Source organism: Leguminivora glycinivorella, chromosome 2, assembly GCF_023078275.1.
Source record: "Leguminivora glycinivorella isolate SPB_JAAS2020 chromosome 2, LegGlyc_1.1, whole genome shotgun sequence".
NCBI lineage: Eukaryota > Metazoa > Arthropoda > Insecta > Lepidoptera > Tortricidae > Leguminivora > Leguminivora glycinivorella.
The window spans coordinates 7,092,239-7,110,267 of NC_062972.1; the positions used below are offsets into that span (position 1 = coordinate 7,092,239).

An 18,029-nucleotide genomic window follows, 5' to 3' on the forward strand; every position below is an offset into this window, starting at 1 on the left:
TTAATCAAGATGACGGCATACAGCACAGTACTTTAATATTTTGACTGGAGTTTATGTTTTTACGGTTGGCGGCACATATTTTATACCAATATTTTTGATAATACCATAGACAAATACTATCATTATTCAAATGTTGCTTAATCTGTAGTCATGTCATTAATCCACAGATTACAGAAATCATGATGTCCAGCCATAATCCATCTTTGCTGTGAATGCGTTTCCTTTCCTTCCTAAAAAGTGTGGTTTATCCCTATTTATAGATTTTGTATAAATTTTGGTGTGTTACTTATAGTTTTCCATTTGTGATAATTCGTAAGGAACTTAAAGAGAAGGTAAGTAGTATTACATTGAATGTTTCTTGTTGAAATGACTCATAGTTCGGATCTGTTACGATTTATGTATTTTCTTCGTAGATGTCTTCAGGAAGACCAATCAAGTGCGTGGTGGTCGGTGACGGCACTGTCGGAAAGACGTGCATGCTTATATCGTACACCACAGACAGTTTTCCTGGAGAATATGTACCCACAGTGTAAGTATCAATGTAAATCATATTGGAATTTTACGAAAAGTAAATAATGGACATCTGTTGTTACTTTTCGTTCTATTAAAGTATTCTAGTGGTCAGTTAATATCAGTTTATTCAGAACATGAGAAATGTAAATAAAACAATGAGTGTCATTTAAATGTATTACTAGGCTCAGGAATTTTGCTCAATAATATCAAACATAGTCACACCTAGTCATACAATGTTTACAAACTACACTTTCATAGTTAGTTATGCTACCTCTCTGTCACTATACTACTAATGCTTAGTCCCTGGCAATAAAATAATCCTATGTGACATTAAACTACTACACTATAATTATATTAAAAAAAACTTGTAAATATATGGTGGCACTGTCTTTCTCAAAATTATTGTCTATTTATTTTCAACATTAATAATTAATTCTGTGGATAAAATCTCAACTTACTATCAGTTTCATTATATGTCCAGTACATTCAGAACTAGATATAATTATCATTAGCCTCAATTTGTGTAGGACACTGTTACTGTATGTATATCCTTTAAAGGCCCCATGTGCCGATTTACGTACATTCCATTTTTGTCATAATTTATTTGGAGTTTTAAACAAATTAGTCTCTTTTGGTGTATTATTTTGGTGAAAGATATGAAAGTGCCACTGTCATAGCTTGTTATTCATGCAACAGAAACATTGGTGTTTTTATACCTGGCAGATATAATAAGGTTGGACTTTCTGTAGCAGTAACAAACATTTTATACTGTATTTTCACATGCTTACTAAATTTTCTACTGACCCATTCAAGTATTACATAAGTAAACTTATTCCCTTTGTCAGTAAAAGCAAAGATATATGTAACTCCATATAGACGGATAAAGTCTAAGAAAAAAACATACCTCAAAGCCCTAGAGAAAAGCCCTAGAGTTACAACTTTAGGTCGGCCAGGTGGCCTCAAGATGGGCCAAATTGTCAAGACTGAGGTTCAACTTTGTGAGAGATGGCAGTCTGTCTATGATTACACAGCTTGCATAACTAAGTAATATCAGTTTGCATGAATAAATTTGATAAATTCTACTATACTCTATTCACAGATTTGACAACTATTCAGCGCCAATGGTGGTGGACGGAGTAGCAGTCTCATTAGGCCTGTGGGACACAGCAGGGCAGGAGGATTATGACAGACTTAGGCCTTTAAGCTACCCACAGACTGATGTCTTCCTCATATGCTTTAGTGTCACAAGGTAACTTTTGTTCTAGTTTCTTTAGTTGGCCACATATGCTGTGAGGTGTATATTTATCAGCAGCGGCTGGTTCATACAAGCCGATTCCCACCGGCTTGCCTAAAATTGATTGCTAGTGAAGTACTTAATGTTAAGGTAGGTTTCTTTTTGCTCAGTGTTGCCTAGCAGAAATTTTCACCAGCTGCCACTGATATTTATAGTAAGGTATGTTGGTGCAGCATATTATTATGTGGCACGACAGTTCAGTTTTTGAGCCAGCTATGAATGGTACACCCTAGAGCAGTGGTGGGCAAAGTACAGAGAGGATTTTATCCGGCTGCCACCGGTCCTTCATAATAGTGTCTGATGTGGCCAGCACTGTAGTAAAAATGCATTTTTGCTGTAAATCTAGCCTGAGTCTAAAATTCCTTCAAATTTTAGTCCCCAATAAAAAAAAGTTTGTCCACCGCTGCCCTAGTGTGTATAGACATGGACACACAGCTCTTAAGAATATTTCTTGCTCTCTTGTGACAACTATTGTTGAATTGTTGACTGATATGTTCTGAATGCTGAATGTTATAATTTCAGATACTCTTCAAAACTATTTCCATTATTCAATCAAATATGAATCTTGTTCAAATGACACAGTTGTATATGTTTCATTCTTGTGTATCAGATCTCGGTATCATTCTGACTGTTTAAAGATGAAGTAGATTCACAATTATCATTATTACCAAAATATTTTTCGAAAAATTTAAAGCACATGACTATTTTCAAAACATATTATTTCGTATAATCCTTCATCTTCATCATTACAACAATTATTGAATTAAATTGTTTACTTCCTCAATTTAGTTGTTAAGAATCGGCCCAGTCATTTCTGCAATAGCAGTTGTTTACTAATTAGACTTGTGTCATCCGAAATACGATGAGTCATGGTTAGGCATGTTTGGTATGTGGTGTGAGGTCAACTAATGGTCTATTTTATTTCAGCCCATCATCATACGAAAATGTTACTTCCAAATGGTATCCAGAAATTAAACACCATTGCCCTGATGCACCTATTATTTTAGTTGGTAAGTAAAAATAAATCATTGAGTTTCGTAATTTATACTTACATTTTTAACTTCATATAAGTAATTTGTAACATAAACTCTTACAGTAATTCGAAAACCACTAATAACACAATCACTACTAGGCAAAAAATAGCACACTACGTCAGAAACCGGATGCTATATGTAACCGCTTGTTTGTATGGCGACCATCCGCCCAGCGGGCAAAATCTGAGCAAAGTTGCGAAATTCACAATAAGCAGACAACTAGAGAAACTTTAAAATATCTTTATTTCCTAGGTTCAAAAAAGATCCTGACGAATTGAGAACCTCCTTTTTTTGAAGTTGGTTAATAATATGGGTAAAGTCATCATAGCTAAATCAGAGACAAATTGACGACATTCAATTCCCATCCGGTATATGGGTTTGCCCAAACCTGTCGACGCGGTACTAACGTATGAAGATGCTTACGCGTCGTCGTCGCTGAACGTATGCGTACGCATGTTCATTCTAACGAGCGATTTTTAGTCGGCGAAAGCCGATTTGGCGTCGATCGGTTTGGGGAAATAAGGCCACAGCAATCTTTGAAAATTCTTGGTTGTTTTATTTTATATTTTTAGCAATAATCATCGCTTATGTTCCAGGGACAAAGATCGACTTGCGAGATGACCGCGAGACCCTCAGCCTGCTGTCCGAGCAGGGCATGTCACCGCTGAAGCGGGAACAGGGACAAAAACTGGCAAACAAAATTAGAGCCGTCAAGTACATGGAGTGCTCGGCGCTAACGCAACGCGGGCTCAAACAGGTCAGTAATTGTAGTCTCATATAGATCTTACTGTAACAAATGTGAACAATGTATGTGGCATGTAACAACAGAGACAGAAGCCGTATGAGTGTATGGAGTGTGAGACAGGAGACAAACAGATTAGTTACTAGTGTTACTTTACTACACTTGTGATTTAATATGAATCATACCAACAAGCTCATACAATGACTACGGCATTACACTCCTGAAACGCGAGTTGTCCTATTACGCGTACAGAGGCCCATTTCTCGAAGCTACAAGTTACAATTTACAAGTGTTGTCAATGTCTAATATGACAAGTTGGAAAGAGACTTCCGCTTGTAACTTGTAACAGTTGTAACTTTCAGTTTTGAGAAATAGGACCCTGGTCGTAAATGCGAGCATAATTAAATAAGTAATAAGTTCCTATATTAGATATGAATGGACTAGCTTGATTGATTTTCTGAACTTCGCCTAGGACCAGTTGATGGGCTTATGTCTTGGAAACTGAATTTTAATTCCAAACAAAACCACTTAGTTTAAACTTTCCTATGAAAACTGTATCAAACACCTTCCGCCCGGTGTCTGTCCCCGCCGCGCCGAGGTTCACCAGCAGCGGCATGAGGTGCTCCGCCTCGCCCTGCGGGTGCGCTTCCTTCGCCCCTCTCGCCTCCTCCCACCTCAAAATCCTCTTCAAATCATCACATGTACACACCTCCATCAAATACTTATCGAACTCCTCATTCACTACGATCCCATCGTTATCAACGAGGGCCTTACGAAACTCCGCCATGTTGTGATAAGACATCCCGGAGCCGATTACGGCGACGCCTTCGTCACGAAACTGACGAAGAACTCTTCCTAGCTCGACACCTGAAGAATTGGGATTCGCGCGTCGGGGTCCGCGAGCATCATAGGGATGAACGTTCCGTGGTCCCATCCGCGCACCGGGTCCAACGCTGCTGGAATACCGGTGCGCGCAAACGCCGTGTGCACGCTGCGTGCTAACTTTGGTGCGCCGGGCGCCTGGTGTTTCCATTCGTAACTCTCCGCCGGAAAGTTGCTATAATCGTACACCATGCCGTGCCGCTCCCCTGAAGATATCGTCACCACATCCTCTTCTCTATGCGCCGTCACCACTATCACTGCTGGTGTGCGATCAAAATCAATAACGGTTGATACATTCCTTAAAAAGTCTCCTATTTCTTTATTGTACTTCTCTCCTAGTACTGGCAGTGGGCCACCTCCATGATTCAAAAACAAAGAAGGCGCTTTATAAGATTTTAAAGTATCACAAAACGCCATTCCAATCGTTAATAATAATATCGACAGATTCATTGCCTACGTTTATCCTTCATTAACGCGAGACTAGTCTTGTGACTTTGTGAGCCATAAGTAAGTGTAGCGTTTACTTATATAGGGTAATCGACATCTTACAAACATATTTGCAAAAGTATTATATCATCTCATGATGTCGAGGTACAAATAGAGCTCTACTTCGGTCAAGTAAAATCTATTTTGAAATGTGGTTTAGAAGAAGCACAGCAATTGCATATGTGACCTCAAAAGTTATCTTACTTGATTTATAGTGCGTTTATTGTGAGATTGTAATTTAACTTTAACCCTCTATATGGCGATATATAGCTGTCTGTTTACTCTGTTTGTATCGAATAAAATAAGTACGACATCTTACATATGATTCTTAGGACTATGAAATAGCAACAAGTCTTGTCTTGAATGATATGCTTACCTACTTGACTGGTCCGATTACCCAAAATAAGTCTTCGCCTTCAATGCAAGAACACGCCACTTTGATCGCTCTTGAGCTGTAATCCGGTCTGGAATCTTACGGCCCGGCCACGACATTACATTGGTCTAAGCGCGACAGCGTTGAGCGGCAGCCATACGTGCGAATGAAAAGTCCCATCGCTGTGTCTCGCTCCAAAATGTATGGCCGCCGCTCACCGCTGTCGCGCTTAGACCAATGTCGTGGCCGGGCCGTTAATGTGTCCAGACACATTCAATGCTTTAGCGAAAAGCATAAACGTCAGAGAATTCGCCTAGCGGGCAGTCAATGTGTTAAAGGGTGTATATTATTATTATCAATTCCTGAAATAGTTTGTTATCTGTATGTAATATGACTTAACCTACTCGCACTTCACACTAGCTTCTCTCGTCGAACGTAGACATCTGGTTATTCCGCTTGTAGATAGTCGTTTCAGCGAACGGTCTCATAGCGAAGAGTCTCGACCAACATCTTGAGAGACTCTCGCTAGGTGGCTGGATCAAGGGCCAGATGCAGAAGGCGGTGATCTTGGACACAGCGCGGATAGTCTGGCGGTTCCTCTCTCTGCGGCCCTAACCACCGGCAGCTTGGGCCCTGCCCCGCTGCTGGGTTACCCTAGGTTAGGTTTTTTATAATATGTTTATATGTTTTTTCCCCTCACTAGCTCGGAAACACGTGTTTTGTCCTTTAATACCAGCGGGTAAAAACGCATTTTATCCACTAGTGGGTAAAGTAATTTAACCTTGAATAAAGTCAAATTAATTGCTTTAAAATTGATAAAAGTAGGTTAATCTAGTAATAAAGATGATTTACAACCTGTGGAACTACTGGAAGCAGTGATAAACGCATTTTTTGCGTTGTAGTTTCCTCGCTATAGTGAGGGGAAAAGTTTTGTGTTACACTCGGGTGCAAATGTATTTTACTTCTCGTGTGTTAAAAAACTCGCAAGTTCAGGATTCTATTCTCGAACCACTCGCTTCGCTCGTGGTTCAACTATAGAATTCTTTTACTTGCTCGTTTTTCAATTCCACACTCGGCGTTAAAATACAACTTTGCCCCCTTGTATAACAAATAACTATTTATATTGTTTTGTATGTGTTTTTGTATTTTACTTTTATATTCATACTAGCTTTTGCCCGCGGCTTCGCTCGCATTAGAAAGAGACAAAAATTATCCTATGTCACTTTCCATCCCTTCATAGTTGAAGATAGTTCTCCACTTAAAAAATCACGTCAATTCATCGCTCCGTTTTGCCGTGAAAGATGGACAAACAAACAGACACACACACATCCAGCTTTGGACACTTGGAGGCCTTGGTCATTTTTTTTTGGATATGACATTTATTTCAGTTTATAGACACACACACTTTCCCATTTATAATATTAGTATGGATTATAAACAGCCTAACTTAAGACGAAAGATGAATAAAGGAGAAAATATTGGGGACACCTTACTCAGATCAACTTAGCCCCAAACTAAGCAAAGCTTGTATTATGGGTGCTATCACACAAATAAATGCCCTTACCGGGAATCGAACCCAGGATCGCGGCTTAGCAGGCAGGGTCACTACCGACTGAGCCAGACCGGTCGTCATTGTTTTCACCTTCTTTTCGTCGGAGTGGAAATAAGGCGACCATGCACTTACTTTAAAAAAATCTAAACTATTTAATTTCTAGATTATTATTCTAGATTACACACTGTTACCGTGACACATTTCAGCGGCCCACAGGCCTGTGTTATACCACACTGCGACAGAAATGAGGGCCAGAAAACCTTACCTTCTCCAAAGCATGCAGTGTCGTGAAATGCGGGCCCCCACGGCCCGCTGACCCTGCTAGGGATTTATTAGGGCGGCTAACCGCACTCGTACCAACTTTTGTATGCGGCGTGTCTAGGGTTGCAAATAGAAAAAAAAACCAAATGTTTTTTTTCAGAATTTTGAAAAAAAAAACGTAAAAAAACCGAGCACCCTTGTTTTTTTTTTCTAAATATGGTTTTTTTTTCAGATGAACAAATAATTCGACAATAACGGTTTTTCGTGAGTTCTAACGTGCTTCAATAATAATAACGTACATTTTAATTCGATTAACATTCAGTATACTAACGTTTATTGGGAAATCCCCGATGCGGCGTGCAACGCGGAGAGGTGGTGGTGTTACCAACAGTAAATAGTGATAACTACCAACTACAGATTTCGTAAATGTTACTTTTATAAGACCAGAAATTAAAATTATTTGATTAAATGTGTTTAATAGTTAACATTAAGTCTAAAAAACCGTATAAAAGTATTAATTGCTTTGCACATTTTGAGATTTCGTACTTTAGAAAAAAAACATGATCCAGAAAAAAAACTGTTTTTTTTCACGGTTTTTTTTTCATGTTTTTTTTTCAAGCCAGAAAAAAAACCGTTTTTTTGCAACCCTAGGCGTGTCGTGTACAAGCCGCGAACTATAGCTGCGTGCGTAGCCGAATGCACAAACGCTCACGAAACGAAACGCTCGTAGATATCTATCTCTATCGCTCTTGCGCGGCGCGGCAGAGCCAGACTACCTTTCGCGGCGTTTCGTTTTCGTTTCGCGTCGTAGAAATGCCATTCGGCTACGGGGCCTGGTGCTGGGAGTAACGTTGGCACAACTGCACAGCAACACCATTTACCATAGACTACACGTGGACGCTGAAAGTCTCTTAACATTCACTGCCAAGAACTTGCCTGGTAGGCGCTCGGGAACTTTGCTCAAATACCGAACATCCCGCTAGACGGTGGACGGTAATGTCGGTATATAAATAAAATAACTGTTTAGATAACAATCGGTTTCTGGAGTAGTTAGTACCTACGCCATTATTGGTCTGGCAGTGAACAAGTTAATGCAAATCTAAGTTTTCGTATATTCATTTGCCGTTATGTTGGTTACAGGTATTCGACGAGGCCGTGCGCGCGGTGCTGCGGCCGGAGCCGCAAAAGAGGCATCAGCGGAAGTGTCTCATCATGTAAATATGCCATGATATCACTCAACGTGACAGCAGTTGAATCTCCAACAGTAATAATATGTTTCTACACCGGTCTTGCTCACAATCCGTTGTATATTCGTGAATACTCTCTTAGTTGGTAACAGCAAATCTCAATATGCTCTCTGTAATAGGCGCTGTTTTTTTGTCAGAGAAATGGTAACAAACTTTTATAAGTATAACAATCGCGATCGAATTATATCTCAACATCCAGATGGTTTCTGGATATGAATGGATCAGTATTCAACATTTGAAATAGGGACCCCTGTTCATTTCACTGTTTTTGTTATATAAATGTTTTAAATTTAACATAAAATGCTAAATGAGAGCATTTTAAAATCCTCGAATAATTACCAAATAAGACAAATAATGGGCTTCAATAATTGTATATTTCAATGTATGATATAATACTTCCTTTGACAATTTCTTAGAAATTTAAATGTGCCATAGACAACATTCAACTTTTTTTATACATGTGATATTTGGATCATCACAATTTATATATTGCTCCAGAAGCAAGCAAATCATTATGCCAAAGATTTATGAATAGATTATAAGTGTCAGTAAATATGTAGATATTATTGTAAAGAATCTCCAACGGTTAGAAACAAATTGTTACTGTTAAGAATAAAATGAATACTATTATTTTTGTACATGCAACCTCGATAGGAAGCTTTGAGATATTATATTCTTATGCGACTTCCGAACAAGGACTGACCTTAGACGCTAGTTATATTGACATACTCAATTATATGTTCAATAATTTAGTTGCGAAAAGATTTCTAAAGGACGCTCAGTACGAACAATTTCATACATTGAACCACCTGTTTTTATCTCTTTTGCATGTGAATATTTATATTCCTGTCCCGCTCTCATAACGGGGTTGATTGCCGGTATCATAGGTGGGGCAGAGATGGGAACACGCGGGTCAACGTACGAACTTCTTCGTTTTTGGCGTCATTACTTTATGATTAAACATTTATATTTGTATGAGTTTGAAGAAATATATTTGTTGTGGTTATTTAGGAACGTATCATATGCTTTATAAAATAATCTATAGCTTTAGTAGCTAACAGTTTGTACGAGCGTGCTCGAAATAACCTGTAGGTATGTCTTTTGATACGTATTTTCATTTTGACTTAGTATTTTTACTATTGACAGTATACATTGCAGCTACTTGAGTTTTTAACTGTTTGGTTGGTTATAAGAAAGCGAGATATATATTTGTGTCGTAAACTTGCACTTAAAAGGAGGCTAGCCAAAATGACAAAACAAAAAATGTATTTGTATGAGCGAAGCTACTTAGGTCACGTGACTATTTCCAAATACTATTTAAGTTTCGACTGGCGAGTTCTTCGACTCGGTTAGGCCTCCTTATCTAGTGATCGAAGTGTATGTAGGTGGGTGGATCTAATTTTTTGTTGTTGTATTCCGCTATGTAGAGGACCTTGTGGTCTAGGACTAGACCCATCGTATTTTACTAACATATTAGTAATTGCCTATAAAATAAACATGGATGTAACACGTTGACAACGAGTGACTGCAACCCAGAAAAAGTCATTCACCTATGTACATATGGTAGAAAAGGGACCTTACAGTAACATTGCTGAATGGTATGATCCCTTTTTCAGTTTAAAGCCAGATATGGTATGCTCCTACCTGGTAAGGGCATGACACATTGTAAGAGAAACCATTTGCAAACTTATTAAGGGGGTAATATTAGGTATATGAAAAATTCTATTGTATGAAACCGTATAACAATTATTTAGAAATAAATTTAACACTGCAAGTAAAAACCCACTGAAGAAGTTTTTGATTTCAGAAATGTCAAAAATAATGTTATTGTAAACTGTTAGGTATATCCTACTTACTTATTTTTAGAATTTTAATAATAGAACCAAAAAAAATATTGATCGATCCAGATTCGCTGGAAGTAGAATATACAATTGTAATAACACTAATAACTGAAAGTGTCCAAATTTTTATCCTTCTAAGGCCTAAACCTTCTAAACCTGTTCAGAAAAATCTTGAACACGAATGTCGCTCGAGTAATTTTGACACTGTCATTTGTGTTATTTTCCATTCTGGCGAGATAAATTAAGTATTCGTGATCCGCAAGCTAACAGACGCCCTTACTCCACGGTAGCGGTTACAATTAACTGAATTAACCTAACTACAGGTTGGCAAAAAAAGAGTAGAAATTAAATAGAGTCAACATTGTTGTGTCAACCCCTTCAAATCAAAACATGTAAGGAAAGTGGACTTACTAGGAGGTTGACACTTTTTAAGTTTGACCCTTTTTGCCATGCTGTGCATGGGCATACCTAACTATTACTTATTCATTAGTTTAAATATTTAACACAAAAAACAGTATGGAACCTGTATCATACTTCAAGTTGAATGGTTTCTCATAATAAATAGTGCACTCTGCACGATTATGTTTATTAAAGGCGTTTTATTTTAGTCATTCGTTAGGACAAAATATTTTTGTATGCATGAGAAACTAGATTAAGGATAACAAAGCATTTACAATGTATCATGACGAATACGGCATTTGTTTTATATAGTTTCTTAAACAGTTTTATACTAGGCCGCTTTTGTTTACAGTACGCTTTGAAAGTAACGATTATGTATATAAATAGGTATCTATTCAATTATTTATATAAGAACAAAATGCGCAATTTAATACTAAATCATGTGTAAAACTGCACTTAATAAATTATTGAATTTATTGTTGTGTTTTCCTTGTTAACAACTTAACCAAACGTATAATATAAGGATGTTATTGTTAAATTATCTTCTACCTATAGCACAGTATAATAAAGAGTACTATCGTACAGTATGGCCACTCCCGCTCCCCGCTGAAAGTGCCGCCCACCCCCTCTCGGTTACCTCACAGTTACCGCCTGTCAAAAACGCGAACAGTCGGCCTGTCATATTTCACCCATACAAGCATAGCACGCGTTCACCTACACGAGCTTAGAATGTGTGCTAGGAACGCGCTTCTTTCATATATTTGATCGCCAGTGTCCGAGCTGTGCCTATAGGTAGGTATTAAAGGTACCTATCATCTACAGGCTCCTGTCAGCCTATCCAACAGGATACAAAATCAGTGTCCCGAAATAGTACAACTGCAACTTAACCCTGTCATTCTGTCGCCAAATGGCTACAACTGAAATAGCATAATTTAGTAATCGATTGGCGTCCTGTTTCTACAGTCAAGTTCATAAATATGTGTACATTTCTTCACCTAAACTCTATGCATTAAGGTGAAAAAATTTACATATTTATGAACTCGACTGTACTGTGTCTAATGGCCCCTGTACACATATGGCCAACGGTTTCACCAGCCCCCTTGGCCAAGCGTGTAGAGGGCTACTTGGCCGTAAGTTGGCAGTTGGCGCTTGCGCTTGCCGGCCAACCGATTGGTGTCGGTTTTTTGTCCACACATCAAAGGATCTTGGCGCCAATGGCCAACTGCGTTTACACGTTGGCGCTTCATTCAGTCAGTTGGTCGTCAGCCGTCAGAGAGGACAGTAGTGAAATATTTACGAAAATAATAAGTTTATCTATGCCAATAATAGTGTAGATTTTAGGAAATAAAATAACCTTGCAAATGTTAAATTTTCCTAAAAAAGATAAATGTTCTTATCAGAATATTCAAAAAATTGTTAATATATCAAATAATTTAATTTTACTACGGGGTTATTATTTTTTAATCAAATTTTGCTGACAACGTAAAAGACCTAGAATTTCCTAGCCTTTTCCATTCCACGTCCATCTTTCATGAAGAGCCAATGCCAAGTGATTGGTTCGCCAATGTGTAAACAGCGGCTCTTATCTTGGCCAAGGGGTTTCACAAAGGGTTTGTGGAACCGTTGGCCATATGTGTACAGCGGCCATATGTCATAGTTGTTGGATCTCCAAATATAAATAAGTAAAAAAAATATAACTAAATTCAATAGACCGTGACGTATCAAGTCAGTTTCATAAGCTATGTTTACTTTTTTTTTTTTTTTTTTGCACATTTTTACAGATCCAAAATGATAGCTACCATAATAGGATTAAACGATTGGCGTGTGACCTGTTATTTCTTTATAGAAATCTTCATTAGTATGAAAAAAAAAAAACTAACGCGCAATTGTAAACCTTATCGTAACATACGAAGGTTGATATTAAATTACACCGTTAGTTAACGCTTTTGGCGGTCAAAGGGTTCAAGGGGGTACTTTAAAGAAACAAATATAATCATATTTTATTTCATATAATATAATCATGTTTACATAAATTCAAAACATTTTTACCTACACACGGATCAACATTATTAGAACAAGTTTTATTTCAAGACTCTTCAATATCTTTGTAACAGGGCTCTTCTCTAATACAATTTTGGAACCAAGCAAAATTTATGTCATGACATCTTAATTGTCTTATTATTAAATGTAAACATTTAATGTCTTAACATCCAGAGAATATACGTTCTAATAACATTTTACTACCGGAAGTCAGTATTTCTGTCTCAAATGAAGTATATCGATTTCCTCTAATTATAATTGCATTGGATTATACTGGTTATACATTTAAAACATGAGAAAACAAATAGCCTCACAACAATGTCATGCTTGTAATGTAATAAATTACTACATCCAATAGGAATAAGAACAACGCAATAGTAGCTATAAATGCAAGTAGAGACAATTTTAGAGCAAAATGATCCAGTAACTACATTCTAGTTTGTCGTTTTGTAAAAAAAAGACACGTAACGATTAGGGTGAAACCACTAGCCTCATTTGCCCAAGTTCCAAACAAGTACTCATGTTGCAAATCTATCTTTAGTAATAAAGAAACCCGAAAGATTTGGAGACCTTTTGGCGCAAATGAGACGAATTTATGATTTGGTATTACTTATATAGGCGTGATAGGCGTATTTAATTTAAGATGATAGGACATGCCCATTAACGGTTTGACAACCGAGAGGATCGTCTAGTGCCAAACCTAACAGAACGCCACCGAGCCCAGGCAAGGCTCTTTTAGTGCTAGAGTAAATATTATATATGCCCCTGATGTTCCCCCAAAGTGACCGGCCACACCAGAGCGTCGCGTGTCTCAGGGCGCGCAACGGACGTCCGCGCCACGCCACCTGAGTGTAATTCAAAAAACGTCTCCTCAGTACATTTTGTATAGGAAGGACGTAAGGCGCGCCGCCACGCTACACTCAGGTGGCGTGGCGCGGACGTCCGTTGCGCGCCCCGAGACACGCGACGCTCTGATGTGGCCGGTACCTAAGGTTGTCTATCGCCTAATTAAAGTAAAAACACCCCGTTAGCGTCTACAACATGTATTTAGTACCGTCAACGACATAACAATTTCAATCTTATTGCCAGGGAATAAGGTACTTGAACTATGCAGAACTGCAGCTAGAGCCAATAAGTCAGATTGTACTCTATTCTGCAGCTGACTGTACAGTACACATAAATGCTTTTCATATTGTTATATACGAACATTACCTATAGTTTCAATAATCAATAAATTTTGTATTCTTTGTAGACCAAAAACTCAATGACTAGTATAAAAATTATATCATATCATATCTAACACAGTAAATTATTTAAAATTAAAGCAAGGTGTGATCAATCAAATGCACAACTATAAGTAATTGATATTACAAGTCTTACTATAAAATGTGCGTATTTATGCTCTAGACAAGAGAGCCAGTAAAGCAAATAAAACGGTGTAATAAAACTTGTGATGTGAGAATAGATCATATCCCATCTAACAATTAGGTTTATTCTTAACAAAATATCAATGTCATATACACATCTATATCAAAGTAGTATTTACTTTTACTATAATGAATACGAAAATAAATGCAATAAAATAGGACAGTACACCTATCAACATTTATGATAGTACACAACTTCACAGCAAATAAATTGTGACAAAAATTAATAAATACCTCAACTAACTTACTGTATATATGTATTTAAATAAACATTTAAGCTCATTTCCTGCCATCTACCATCATCATACAAGGGATCTTAAACTAATTCAAATGCTGTAGAATATAGATAGTACTATCCAAATAACATCAAAGATGAGCAAGTTCTACTATGACACTTAATATGTACTTATCATCATATCAGTAAACAAAATGATTTTCACAAACTTATGCTACACATGACAAAGAGTTGAGATCCAACTGGTTACAACATATTACTAAGGGAAGATCAATAAGAACTTCACAATTATGCATGACTCATCACATTATTAGCATACTTTCATGAGCTTAAAAAGCTTCAAAACTTCACATAGGTACTCAAAAAGTTTATAGCACTGTAGAAAAAGATAAAAATATTTTTGCACATGTTGAAATAAATTGTATGAAAATAATAATTGTGCTTAAATATATTCAATTACAATTATGTAATTGTAAATTAAATATCTTATGTAAAAGATATACTATATAAATATTTTATTGTTTGCCGTGATAACATTTAATTTATCATTATAAATAATAAGTTGATAAATATATACATTAACTTCATTTAAAATGATTTAACACATCTGTATCTTCAATACACATATTAAAATAATAAACAGTAACTTGGGAAGAACTAATGCTTAACATAACTATTTGTTATTAATGTTATTATCAAGGAAGCTCGAAACAATTTAGTCATATTATATAGTTCATACAGGAAATATTTAAATCAAGGAAATGTAACTTAATTTATATAAAATTTGATTTCCGTCTACCTATTGTTATTAGAAAATTCCTAACAGTTAATACTACATAATAATTTTGCTGTTTCCAATAAAACATGTTCTTGAAACCATAAAAGGGATTTTGATTTTTGAGTATACATTTTAACTTGGAACTTGCTTTGAAGTTTACCCCTTGAATACAAGTGAAGCTTAAGTGCCTTCACTGGATGGTAAACAATCATCTTGATATCACATCGCCCTATATGGGCCCTGGGACTTCAAATACTGGATGACAAGGGACGGGCCAGAGGACACCACCTCAGGGGGCAAGGCAGTTAATGGACAATTCTCAATACTCATGATTTGCAGACTGACACATAGAGCCAGTTCAAATGGCAGATTGCATAAATTAGGATTGTCATTTAAATATAGTGACTCTAGGTTCTCAAGAGTGCCAATTTCTTCTGGTAAATACTGCAAATTATTCTCACCCACACTCAGTGAGGTCAGGTTAGTCAAATGCCCAAGTGAACGAGGCAGGGTTGTCAATTGATTAGACTGTACTATTAATTTTTGCAAATCCTGGAGAAATCCTATTTCATTTGGCAACACTTCAAGCTTATTCTCCTCCAAATCTAAAACCCGCAACTTTCTAAGACTCCCAATGCTAGGGGGAATTCTTTTTAACAAATTATTAGAGAGTATGAGCACTTCCAAGTTCTGAAGACATTGTATGTCATCAGGTAACTTTGTTAACTGATTAGTGCCCAGGTTGAGCTCCACCATATTGGCCCATGTGCCAACATCCAGTGGCAGCGAAGTCAATAAATTTTCTTTCATATTCAACTTTGTTAAATTCTTAGCCCTTGTGAATATACCATATGGGATTTTATCAATTTGGTTGTGTTCCAAGTTAATAGAGAAAGCATTAGTGAACTGTGCAGGTCCTCCTGCAGGGTAACTAGCAAAACAGTTACGGGATAATGTGATACTGGTGAGTTCATTGAGGCAGGAAAGCAGACCTTCAGGGAGTTGAGATATGGAATTACCTTCTACATTAAATTCATCCATATGTTTACAATTGCTCAGAGTGGAAGGTATGGCTGTTAACCTGTTGTATCGCAAGCCCAAGCGTGTCAGGGCCTGGAGGTTCCCAATAGTTTCTGGTATATCTAGGAGATCATTGTGCTGTAGGTCTAGAGTAGACAAGTTTACACAATTCCCAATTTCCTGGGGCAGGTGCTCCAGATGATTGTGGGAAACATCAAATGTGACCAGATTAACAAGCTTTCCAACACCAGAACTCAGCTCCTTAATTTTATTTTCTCTTAAACTCAACATGGTAAGATTTGTTAGGTTGGCTATGCCATCACAAACCACTCTGATTCTATTAAAACGTAAGAACAATGTAGTAAGTGAAGTAAGTTTATACACAACTTCAGGTATGTCACTGAGTTTGTTGTGACGTAAGTCTAAAACCTTTAAACATCGTAAATTTGCGAGGGAATCTGGCAGGCTAGTCAGTGAGTTTTCATTTAATGCTAGTGTTTGAAGGTTTGTTAAACATCCAAACTCCGATGGTAGTGCTACCAGCTTATTTCCATATAAGTAGAACTCAACCAGGTGAGTCAGGTCGCGGACATTTGGGGGCAGAGATGTGATAGACGACTTACTGAGATCGAGTCTGCGCACCCCCTCTTCACGGCAACGCATGAACTCTTTGATAACATCGAGATCGGCTTGGATGGGCTTGTTCTTCTTGGCGGTGGGTTTGGGTTTGTTGGACTCTGGATGCTTCACAGTCACCACCTTCGGCCGCGCCCCCTCGGTGTTCGTGAGTGACGCCGTCGATAACTTTTTCTCCCTCATGCCGTGACACTTCTCCCGAGGGCTCACTGTACCGATGGAATCGAGTGCTTCGGAATTTTCTCTTGAAGAGTTATCCAAATTCATTCCGTTTGTTTTTATGACTGTTTAGTTTTAAGAGCAAGCTTTTATTGATAAATTAAAACACACTTGACATCATATTAATTTGTCATCTCATTGGATAGGCAACAATCAATATTTTGTGATTCCGTTAACGTCTGTTACGTAGATTATATCCTCTTGATCACAAAACTGAGTAAAATACTGTGCTATATTTATTATTAACCGATTGAATAACATAACATCATTAGCTTCTTCAGTGGATAATTAATTGAAAATAGACATCACAGACATTGAAGCAGGCAGTCGCAAATCGGTGAAAAATCTACTTTTTTTTACTCTTAAAATTTCGGATTCCTGTAGTTTAGCCAAGAACGCCACGATATGGTTCAAACAGCTTTTAAAGTTTTGGCGTTTTCCACAATGACTCAGAGCTCACAAGAGAAAGTGACATTGACAGCGTTGACAGCGAAGTTAGTGTTGCCAGTGTTGGTTTAGGTCAGGGAGAATATAGGTAAGGAGAAACATCAGTCGAAGTAGAACAGTCTCAAAAATGACCGGCTGAGACCTTGTAATTGCAGTTACAAATCTCTCCGCTTGGAGCGCATGTCTCGCTCAATGATCAGCGACGTAACATGACATTAGACGTTCTTTTTCTCTAGACTAATTTCGTCAATCTGAGCAGTGAGCAGGTTAAGACGTAGTCCCGTGGTAGTGCGCTGGCTTCGTATGCAGATGATCTCAGGTTCGATCCTGACAGCGGTGTTTTTGTTTTTTGATTTTTTTTATATTTTAATTTTTGTTTTGTGTATTTTAATTGTGTTTAGTTATTGTTTTATTTATACAAAAGTCAACTTAAACCCTTTTACATATACTCTGTCAAACAAGTCTGTCAGTAAATAAGAACAAAGAAAACTATAGGTATCCTTTTCTATAGCACCCTAAAGAAAAGGATGCATATAGTTTTATTTGTTCTTATTTACTGACAGACTTGTTTGACAAAGTATAGTTTGCCCCATTTTAGGATTC

General features: G+C 37.4%; 2 protein-coding genes across 2 annotated transcripts; one reads left to right on the forward strand and one right to left on the reverse strand.

Annotated features, from left to right (window-relative positions):
* Positions 1–177: 177 nt before the first annotated feature.
* LOC125240148 (ras-related C3 botulinum toxin substrate 1) lies at positions 178–11,100 on the forward strand. Its single transcript, XM_048147996.1, has 6 exons — positions 178–332; positions 414–529; positions 1,613–1,762; positions 2,735–2,817; positions 3,438–3,598; positions 8,278–11,100. Exons 2-6 carry the CDS (start codon positions 414–416, stop codon positions 8,353–8,355), a joined length of 588 nt encoding a protein of 195 aa, XP_048003953.1. The 5' UTR covers positions 178–332; the 3' UTR covers positions 8,356–11,100.
* A 2,484-nt stretch (positions 11,101–13,584) lies between these two features.
* LOC125242136 (leucine-rich repeat protein soc-2 homolog) lies at positions 13,585–17,376 on the reverse strand. The gene has a single exon (XM_048150848.1). The coding sequence runs from the start codon at positions 17,025–17,027 to the stop codon at positions 15,324–15,326; it is 1,704 nt and encodes a 567-aa protein (XP_048006805.1). The 5' UTR covers positions 17,028–17,376; the 3' UTR covers positions 13,585–15,323.
* Positions 17,377–18,029: the final 653 nt, after the last annotated feature.

Coding starts and splice junctions, on each gene's coding strand:
- LOC125240148 (XM_048147996.1), top strand. CDS start 414: ATGTCTTCAGGAAGACCAATCAAGTGCGTGGTGGTCGGTGACGGCACT. Junction 2,818..3,437: donor TGCACCTATTATTTTAGTTG/GTAAGTAAAAAT, acceptor CTTATGTTCCAG/GGACAAAGATCGACTTGCGA. Junction 3,599..8,277: donor CGCAACGCGGGCTCAAACAG/GTCAGTAATTGT, acceptor TGTTGGTTACAG/GTATTCGACGAGGCCGTGCG.
- LOC125242136 (XM_048150848.1), bottom strand. CDS start 17,027: ATGAATTTGGATAACTCTTCAAGAGAAAATTCCGAAGCACTCGATTCC.